Raw genomic sequence first — 10,543 nt, forward strand, 5'->3', positions numbered from 1 at the left:
GACTCATTAAGTAACCTAACAAGCATGGTGCCCTAAAAAATAGGGAATTATGTAGATAAAACAAAACAAAACTAAAATAGAGTTCATAGCCCAATAGCCCACAGTCTGTCCTAGCCCGAGCCCGACAATAAGTAGCCTAACCAAGCCCTTGTCGCACTGTGCAAAGCCACCAACAGCAAAACACAGCAGCCCTACCGTGCCACGAGGAACACCACCATCATCTCCCGAAGCTGCCATCCGAAGCCCTAATCCAAATCCTTACAAGAGAAGACTCGACCCAACACGGACCGATCTCCACCGCACCAAGCCACCACCTGAAAACCTCGCTACCTACACCTCTATCAAAGCCACCACCTATGCGTTGCTCCTCGACCCACCATCTCGTCGTTGATCCCACATGCCTTAGCGCAGGAAAGGACCATGATTCATCGCCGATGTTGTCAACATCCAAGCCAAGAACAAACTGAAAACAGCCATCAGCAGGCCTTTGAGGTTCGTCTAGCAGCAGCCCCAACATCATGCGACCAAGGCCGACATAGATGCAGGACCACCACCCTGATGAAATCCAGATAATAGGTTTATCGCTGAGAGTTTAATTAAACCGTTTGTCTAAATAGATTGGTCATAAGCTAACCCAAAAATAATCATAAATGTGAATCAAAGCTAAAATACGAGGAGCGAAGGCGAGAATTTTCTCTCTGCCTCTCCTCCAGCACCGACGAACCTTAGATCTGGTGCTTCGACCGTCAATGACCTTGGCTTACATAGAGAAATTTCTTCCTCGTGTTGCATGTCTGACGTTTTCATTTCATGGTCTCTTCTGTTAAACCCTCCGGTTTTTGCACCCATATTTCATCGATTTATCGCCGGTATTACTCCAATACGAGATTTGCTTGTGCAGCACTCAGATCTCGTGGTGGTGATGGGTGGTTGCATCGTGGTTTGGATCCTAACCAGCCATGGGATCCCGGATCCACATTGGGGAGGCGACGGGCCGACTAGCTCTTTGTATTGTATACGGCTGGTTTGGATATGGGCCTGGTTTTTGTTTTTATTTTTATTATTGGTTGGTCTGGAATGGGCTGTGACCTTCAAACTCATTCACTGTTGGGCCCGTATTTAGAACTCAGAAAATTTTGTATAGGTATGGGATTGTTCCCATGATATAGTAACTCCGGAGTCACTCTTTGTACACTCTGGCTCTGTTACATCAACCTATTAAGTTGTTGACGTCCTTCTCTTAAAAAAAAAAAAAATTAATAATAATAATAATAATATAAAAATAAAAATAAAAACCAGTCGACAAGTCGAACAACCACCACTACGTAAATATGTTATCTCTTCTTTTCAAAAAAATAAAATAAATGTTATCTCTTTATGGTGGGTTTGAGATTGGGTTAGCAATGGATTTAGTTTAAGCATTCAACTCTCCTCTAATGTAACATAAAGAAATAATTAAATAATAAATAATGTCTTAATTTTTCGGGTTCTGGGGAACGGACACAAAGCATAACTGGCAAAGTGTTAGGTTTAGGGAAACCGTCAAAACGCTTTTTATCTCTTGCTTAATTACACATTCACTAATCACTTTTTCACCTTAGCTGACCCCTCTTCTGTCTCCAAGTCCCCTCCTACTTACATCCTTTAATTGGAAAGATAACCACAATCACATAGCATTACTATTATAGTAACAAGATCCATGTCTGAGTGATGTGTGACTGTCTTTGAAGTTGACACAAATTATTGTTTTATGTGATGTCTGTTTCACTCCACAGAGGCACAGAACAAGGAAGATAATATAAGGAAAAAAAAAAACAAAGATAATACAAGGAAAAAAAAAAAAAGATAATATAATTTTCAAAAAGTATTGTACCATCACATTTCATCGCTTTATGTCTGAGTAAAATAATGTCATACAATGGACTACTTGTAAGATATGTAATAAATAATGTACAGTTTCTACAAGTTGCCATGTGCAAGTTGTGTTAAAAATTAAAATGGTTTAGATAATCATCTATATATGTAAGAAGAAATTTTCATCAAGTATAATCTTAAGAAAAAAAATCCAATAAATTTAGACAATTTATAAATTCATTATTTATATATTTTTTCTCAGTCTTTTTTTTTTTTGAAAATTAATACTTCATTAATCCCACGTGAGGGTAGGACTAAGAAAATTAATTCTCATTCATTTAGTCTATAAAAATAGGAGAGTGAAATTCAAGCTTCTTAATTTACAATCTAAACTCTATATTTTCTTTTTTAGTATTTTAAGTTTTGTCTTTTTGTAGTATAAATTATAAAAATGTGATGTTAACATACTATAAAAAGAAACATGGAGTGTGGATTGTACACTGGAGAGTGTAAATTTCAATCCCCTAAAGATATTGCTCACAATACAAACATGATTATACAGGGCAAACATAGACCTCAGAAAATCCAAGAATTTCTAATAAAATAGTAAAAATACCCACAAAGAAAAAGAAAAGAATAAGATACTGAGGAGAGTAAGGTAAGGTAATAATGTGGGAGAGGAAATTAAGGGAGTGAAAGAAGACTACATGATAATGAGTAGCAGGTGAGTGAAAGATAAGGTTTGGGAAACAAGAAAGAAAAAAAGTCTAAAAGGGCAAAAAAGATAAGGTTAGCCAAACATGTCCCATCCATGATTCATATATGCCTAGCAGCAATCTTGTCTTCTTTGTACAAGAACAGGGACAAAAAAAAAAAAAAGAAAAAAAAAAAAAAAGGGAGTTAACCCAATTGAGTAGTTTGGCATCCAAAAACCAAACATCTGTTTCCTTTTTCTACACAGAGTGTGCCCTTTTTGGAGGAGTTGCTGCTGCTACAGGGGCTGCTAAGGAGATCTGCAATCCCACATGAACAAACCCAAATCAATAATTAAGAACACCAAATTATAATTTACCAAATAATCAAGTAACCCCCAACTACCTTTTCTTGCTGTCTTTTAAGTCTGGCATTCTCCTCCCGCAAATGTGCTAGTTCAAGTTCCAGCTCACTTGTATAAGCCTGCAAAAAGTTCCCAAAACAACTCATTTTCAGGAATGAATCTAACCAGAAAAAGTAATAAATCGGTTAGTATGAAACTATGAACCAAACTGGAGAGTCTTAGCCAGAAAGTACGTACTTGCTTTCGTGCTCGGGAGCGAGAGGCCGATTCTCTGTTCTTGATCATCCGCTTATGCCGGACATGCCTAGAGTTCTCTCCATTTTCTTCTAACGCCCTTTTCTTGCAAGACGGGGAAGAATCCAAAGCCTCCGACGAGTTATTCGCGTGCTTATTGGAGAAAGAGATCACAGAAGATGAAGGAATAGTACTAATACGGTGCAGTCTTTGCGCGTTTGGCGTCACTGGTATTGGTGGAGCAGTAGTGTTGGTACTAGCAGTAGCAGTAGCGCTTTGAACTTGGTACTGTTGAAAATGATCGGAACCGGAAGAACTCAAGCTGAGGAGAGTGGCCGGTGGCTGTGGCAGTGGCGCTAGATCAGTAGCAAGAGAAGAAGGAGTGAGTTTGGTGGACGCCGCCGCCATGAAATCCTGAAAAATGAAGCCACGAATAGCTGCAGAGTCGTTACGTGAGGCGGAGCTGCCGGCAGCAGCCGCCGGTGAGTTGTGGTCACAAAGAGAAGCTAGGCTTATGTCTTTCCACACATCCTCCATCGTCATCGGAATGGGATCGATGTTTCAGATTGAGATGAAGGGTTTTGGAAGTAAGCAAAGAGATGGAAGGCCCTTTGTTTTTGGATCTGTTATTGTTGTAACTAATCAAGAAGAGCTAGGCTTTTAGTTTTGTCTTGTTTCCAAAATCCACTTGCTATTATATTAAGGGGCACATGGGATTAGAGTACCTTTTGATGGCGATACCAAATGGAGTAATAACCTACTAGGGCTCGGAACCTGGGATCATAATCAAAATGGCAAAACATTTGCAGCCGGCCCTGTCTCTCACTCTCTTCAGCTCTGGACTCACCATATAATAACCTTTTAATTTTTACTCAACATACCCTAGAGATCTCAAATTTTAGTTTTCTAACTCAGGTTTAGTGCATAAAGCTGTTTAAATCATTTGTTAGAATATAAATATTTTTTTATATTACATATTAAAATAATTAATTTAGAAAATTTTACAGTGACATTTATCTTGTAAGTGTATCAATTCTTTTAAAAGTGTCGATAATAATTCTCTATGATTTTTTTTTTGCTGATTAACAATAGTCATGATTAAAGTTCACTAGTAACTATTTATATTGTCAACCCACATACATATATATACCCCCACTACAAAGTGATAGGATTATGCTAATGTATTACAACAGCATGCCTGCTATTAGCCACTTTGTTTTCCTTCTGGGATGATGAGGTTGTTGGCCATTTTCTTTTAATGAAACTGTACTTCAAATATATTGTAACGAAAAAAAAAAAGGTACTACATATTTTTTTTAGGACGACGGAAGACTAATCCATTGATCGAAATCATGACGACCTCACTTGGTCAAGCATGAAGGGTACAAGCACCCCTCATATTACAATGCAAGCTCACGAAGAGTACTAACTCCAAAAGAAATCCATACTTCAAAACTAAAATCCTAAATGAACTGCTGAAAAAGAAAATGTAGAATTTAAAAAAACTCCCTAATCCTACACTACCCTAACATGGAACCAATGTCCTGAACATCTTGACGCCTAAGACCCTTTTGGTGTACGTCGCAACATTCAACACACCCACAGCAGCATTCGAGGAACAGATGCAGGACAAAGAGCATGACCGACCACCCCAAGAAGGCCCAAATCCAAACGAAGGTGAGAAAATAGGGGAATTGGACTAAGAGGCCCAATTCGCTAGATTGCATCACTACAGCCCATGAAGGCAGAGGCCCAAAGACCCACTACCCAAACCCGACGTTCCCAACCCGCCGACCGAACCTAGAGCCTCCAAGAAGTCGTCCGCCACTGCCTCGTCAATCCGGTGGCCTCCCCTGGCAGGGGGCCATAGTAACCATCTCGTTGCTGACCAAACCTGCGCGTTGCAATAGTCTGGCTCCGCAAACACATAACCAAAAGCCTTATCCGGCAACCCGAAAACGAATCTCTAGCAGACATCTCCGACTGCCCTCCTCCTCTAGACCCCGAGAGCCTGTCGTCTACCACCTCCTCATCGTCTACCACCTCCTCATCGTCTACCCTGAAGCAGCCCCAAAAAAAAACCAGGTGCGTTTACAAACCCGAAGCAAGATCTGAACCTTCAACTTTCTCTTCCGGTCAAACCACCTCCGCAAGCACGAAGGAGGTGAGCCTCGTCCTGCTAACACTTGCAACGCCGGAGCGCCCTGCTGCAGACGGGATTGGAGCGCCGCCGCACTGCTACGCAAAACCTAGAGGGTTTTGGTATCGCTCCTACTGCTTTTACACCATTAAAAAAAAAAGTACTACATATTTATATGTTCTAAACACAAACAATCACTTTGAATCTTTTTTTTTTTTCTTTTTCGAATGGAATCACTTTGAATCTTATCGGTTCAAATTTGTAATAGAGCCGCATGTATTAACTTCGTATTATGAAACTAATTAATTCGTCTAAAAGTCTACTGATATTATTGCTCTACATTCATTGTTATTTAATTCAAAACCTACCCTATGCAGTTATGTACTAGTCTACATCCAAAAACTGATCTGTCACTGTTGAAAGGCCCAATGATTCTCTGATACACACATTTGAGAAGAATGCCAACTATGTAATGCACTACCGATGCATGTAATAATATATAAACTTACGAGAGGAAAAGAGCAAAATTAAGATATAAAAAATTGTTAATAAAATTATGAGTACAAAATTGCAAAACTTCAAGCACGGTCTGACCATCCTTGGCAAACAAACTTAAGTGCGCACTCCAGTTTCAATCATCACCTCCAACAGAACTAAGATTCATACCCAATAACTTACTTTCCCACACCCTAATCCCTTGAAAAGAACATCCCAAACAGAGCTCTGATTGATTTTTGCCTACATATGCCACCAAAATGCACCAAAAAATAGAAGCAAGCACAAACATTCACACCAAATCCAAACTATACAACCCAATAACCTCAAAATTCTGCCCGCTCTCTGATCCATCTCAGTCTTCCTCTCTTCGTGCTTGAAGAATAATTTATATTATTTCTTATTTGTTTCTGTACTAGCCTCAAAAACATGCCAAAACTAGGCAAAGTGACAGAAAATAAAGAAATGGTGATCGCAGGCTTTCAATAGCAACCTTCCTCATTTCATAAACGAACCCTTTGAGACCAGAAGTGCACTTTTTTGGACTGGATTTTGCTTGAATGTTTTTGTGGTACATATTGATGTATTTCGACTTCAACTATTGTTTTGAGTGATGTCCCCGTTAGGGAGCTGTGAAACTCCAGCTGACTCGGTAGAAAAGTTCTGTGGAATAGCCTTAGAGTTTGCATCTGGGTTACCTGCCATACTACTTTGGCTAGTAGACGCATCATCCACTGTCATCTTTTGAAAAGAAGTTGAAAGCATGTCAGAACTTTGTACATCATTGGACGATGAGCCTGATTCGGATGCAAGCCGACCAGTAGTTGATATCCATTTCGTCCAATCATTACGCCTCCTCACCTTCTCATCCTGTGGCAATCACAATGGCAATCAAACCATGTCAACAAACAAAAATCCAGTCAATTGCCAGTTGCCAGATTTTATGAGGTAAAAGTGCCTACGGTAAGCCATTTCCTAATTTTCCTCCAATTAACATAACTGATAAACGGGAATAAAAGTGCCTAATGCAAGCCTCCAATTAACATTATAAATGATTGCCTACAGTAATAAAAATTAACATAACGGATAAACGGGAATAAAAATTGCCTACAGTAAGTCATTTCCTCCAATTAACACTATAAACTACAAAGGGATCAAAAAGTCTTTTCCAGCGAAAAGTCACTTCATGATCAGAGTACATCAAAAGCACATGTTTCAGAAAACGCATTCCAGTTTTTATGGAAACCTATAAGATACTCACCTGTACTTCAACAATACTTGAAGCTCTCAAGGAATCCATTATCAACTGGACATTGGTTGTCAGACTCTTAACCTGTTGAGCATCAAGCAAACCAAAGATGGTTAAACAAGCTAAAGCTTACTATTAAATAAACAAATAAAACATTTCAATCACAGCAATTCTTTGAGACTATATTCCTTTAAATCACTCTTGGTATCCTCTCCACATTGAGCCACACGGAAAAAGAAAACTATTCCACAAGGTTTCAATTATTGGAGCTTGTTATACACATATATCAAGATTAGATAAAAACAATAAACTGGTACATAATTCAGGATTTCTCCAACATTATATTCACAAATCCCTTGGATTGAACACGTATAACCACAGTTTTAGTCATAAAAAATATTTAGCATGTTCTGTTAACAAAGAACAACCAAATTTTTTGCTCACCGTCTCTCTTCAAAGGATCAACAAAGAGTAAAGATTCTGTTATATAAATAGGGGGAAAAATGAAATATTGCAGATGATAAGAATTATAACAAGGATTTACTAGCTCAAAAGATTACAGTTTTTTCCCTTATTCATTTAGTACAGGAAGACCATGAAGAACATAATCCTAGCTTCTCTGTTTCCATGTAAAGTACTAAAGTGCCCGAATTATTTATTAATCACGTGTAACAAAGCATCGACCTGTTACCATTTAATCATTGCCGGCAAATGAAAAGCAAATTTAGAACTTTCACCGACTCTCATTTCCTTTAAGAATTGAGTTGTGTCAGCATTTCCTTTATTAAAAGGCTATGGTGATAAACACGAGATATTATACTCACTTTCTATAAGGTTAAACAGATGAAATTGGACTAAATCAACAATAAATAACATACTCGAGGAAAGTTTGCTATTAAAGATATGGGAACCCATCCTTGAGCATCCATGTTTGACCGCAAATATTCATCTCTTATCAGGTTAGTATCACTGCAACAAGCAAACAATACAACATGTGCAGTTAGTTTTTAGGATAACTAGTAAGACAAAGGATCATCTAACTAACAAACTGGCAATGAATTAGAGCTGAAACCAAAACAAAAAAATGTACCTGAAGTAATAATCTATTTGGTTGACTATTAAGGAAGGAAGAGAAGGCATAGGAGATTCTGCAACAGGAATAAACATTGCAGGATGTGGTGCATGGGGAATGAATGGCATTCTAATGGGATCCAAAGGCAATGTAGGGATGTAAACAAACTCTAACAAAAACAGAGATATTAGTTTACTTCCATATAACCAAAAAAAAAACTATTCACTTGGGAAAGTATACTCACCCGGAAAACCCATGGGGTTGGCAAATGGTCTTGCCGGCTGGGGGGTAAATGCAGCACTACTTGGTGGTACTGGTCTTACAAGGCCCCTTGGAGGAGGTCTCTGCTGCTGATGCATCTGGACATCTCTGCCATTCATAAAATTCCCACGATCTTGGTGATCACGCTTGCTCCCATAATTGTTGTGGTAAGGACCATCTCCACGCGGGTGGGAACCAAAATTCCCCCTGCGGGAAGAATTCCTGTGATCGTTTACTTGGTGTGTTTGAGGCCCAAAACCAATCGGTCTAGCATCCCAATTGCTGCCACGGAACGAGGGGTCTCTTGGAGAAGGATCAGGCATGGCAGGCACCAGAGTACCATAACCATTTGGTATAGGGAAAACAGGGAATGGCGGTGGTGGCGGCGGTGGGGGAGGGTGTGCAAAACCACTGTGTGCGTGTGCATGTGCATGTGCACTTGTAACCCCTGTGCTACTCCCGCCACCACGTTTTGTAGGTCTTTGTCGAGCTGGCATTGCATGATTTGATGCTGGGTTAGTGTTTGCAGGGTTACCATGGTGCTTTTTGGAGTTGGGTGAAGGTGTTATAACAGGTCCCTATCATCAAGAGCATAAAAGATGATTATCAGTACTTTGAATTAACTATACACTCGAGCAAAAATTATAGCATTTACTGATTTTTGTTGCAGAGAATATAAAATAGCTTTGGATCATCTTTTGGCACCTGACAAACCTAAAACTATGCACAACCACCAAGCTGAATAAAAACTAGGCAACTCATGCGTCAGTCTCAAACAAAACAAACAAACAAACAAACTACTTTTCTCTTATCAATTTCATCCCTTAATTTTTCTCTGCAACCAAAGACACAAATTATATACAAAAACAGTTGAACAATGGTAACCATACCGGAGATACAGGCACTGGAACTGCCACATCTGTGACGGTCTTGGAAGAGGAATCAGCAGGCAATTTAGGCGAAGCCCTAGCGGACTCGGACAAAGCAGGCCAAGCAACCGCACCCATTACAGGACCAGGACCAACCTCCAACGATGTCGGCTTGTTCCAAGCTGGCTTCTTTGCCATCCGAGCCGCATTGCCGTTGTGTCCATCGCCGCTCTCAGCATCCGCTGGCGGCGGCGGAGAAGGCGAAGAACGAGCCACCGCCGATGGGGAGCAATTAGAAGAGGGGTTTTGCTCCGGTACAGAGATGGAAGGCGGCGGCGGCGGGGACGGCGGAGATTGATGATTGGGTGATATCGACGACGACTCCGAATCCCCTCGTACAACCTTGGCCCAGGGAGTGGTTCGCCTATTGACGCCGCCGCCGCCGGCGTCAAAATCAGGCCTCGGAGAGTGGTGATTGGCGGAGGAATCGGCAGCCGTGGCCATGCCGATTTAGGGTTACAAGTTTCACAAAACAAAACTCACTCTGATCAGTATATCAAAACCACAGAATATAAAATTAATCAATTAACTAATTACACAACCAAAAACAAAACAACCACAGTTTGCAGAACGATTCGAACACAAAAGTAATTGTTCTCGTTCTATAGAAATTAAAATGCAGTAGGATTTTTGTGATAGATTAAACACCAACGGATCTCAACCGTCCACTCTCAGAAAACCCAACGGTGCGACTCTCCTCTCTCTCTCTCTCGGCCTCTCTCTCTCTTTCTGCTTTGGTGTGTTCTCAGAACTAATGAAACTACAAGCCCACAGGGCTACAAGGTTTTCTCATCAAACTCCTGCAATTACCAAAAAACCCCCGAATGTCTTTATTATCAGAAATTAATTATTAATTATTATTCGCTCACTTTCTTTCTATTTGCGTTTACTTCTTCCCTTGTATGACTAGTGTACCTTCCTAACACTGATTCTAATAAGGGTTTCTTTTACGTTGTGTCAATTACTTTTCTAACCTATCAAATCTGGGCCCCCTATCTGATCTTAAAGGAGGCTCCAGGCCCGCAGTTTGTTCTTTTGGGTCTTCCGGCCCATTAGGGTTTCGATTTCATGACATGGGCCTTAATTCAGTCACATACTTAATGCGTCTGCGATACGTTTGGGACTCAAAAAGTATATGTTAGGTACCGACCCGACCCAGACAAATTCCAAGACCATTTCAACTGCAGTAGAAACAGAACGGAATTCACAGGAACCTCCATCGTAAAACGAAGAAACAAAATGGGATTCGTTA

The 10,543-nt window shown here is 40.1% G+C and overlaps 2 protein-coding genes across 2 annotated transcripts; both read right to left on the reverse strand.

The window, feature by feature from the left end:
* Window positions 1–2,360: 2,360 nt before the first annotated feature.
* LOC133739817 (protein FD-like) lies at window positions 2,361–3,998 on the reverse strand. Its single transcript, XM_062167624.1, has 3 exons — window positions 3,149–3,998; window positions 2,953–3,030; window positions 2,361–2,867 (listed from the first exon to the last, which is right to left on the reverse strand). The coding sequence occupies exons 1-3, from the start codon at window positions 3,686–3,688 to the stop codon at window positions 2,808–2,810; spliced, it is 678 nt and encodes a 225-aa protein (XP_062023608.1). The 5' UTR covers window positions 3,689–3,998; the 3' UTR covers window positions 2,361–2,807.
* Window positions 3,999–5,790: 1,792 nt separating this feature from the next.
* On the reverse strand, window positions 5,791–10,049 carry LOC133736879 (la-related protein 1C-like). Its single transcript, XM_062164481.1, has 6 exons — window positions 9,253–10,049; window positions 8,346–8,940; window positions 8,120–8,270; window positions 7,908–7,998; window positions 7,042–7,113; window positions 5,791–6,650 (listed from the first exon to the last, which is right to left on the reverse strand). The coding sequence occupies exons 1-6, from the start codon at window positions 9,733–9,735 to the stop codon at window positions 6,375–6,377; spliced, it is 1,668 nt and encodes a 555-aa protein (XP_062020465.1). The 5' UTR covers window positions 9,736–10,049; the 3' UTR covers window positions 5,791–6,374.
* Window positions 10,050–10,543: the final 494 nt, after the last annotated feature.

The sequence above is a fragment of the Rosa rugosa genome, chromosome 3, assembly GCF_958449725.1.
Source record: "Rosa rugosa chromosome 3, drRosRugo1.1, whole genome shotgun sequence".
Classification (NCBI taxonomy): domain Eukaryota; kingdom Viridiplantae; phylum Streptophyta; class Magnoliopsida; order Rosales; family Rosaceae; genus Rosa; species Rosa rugosa.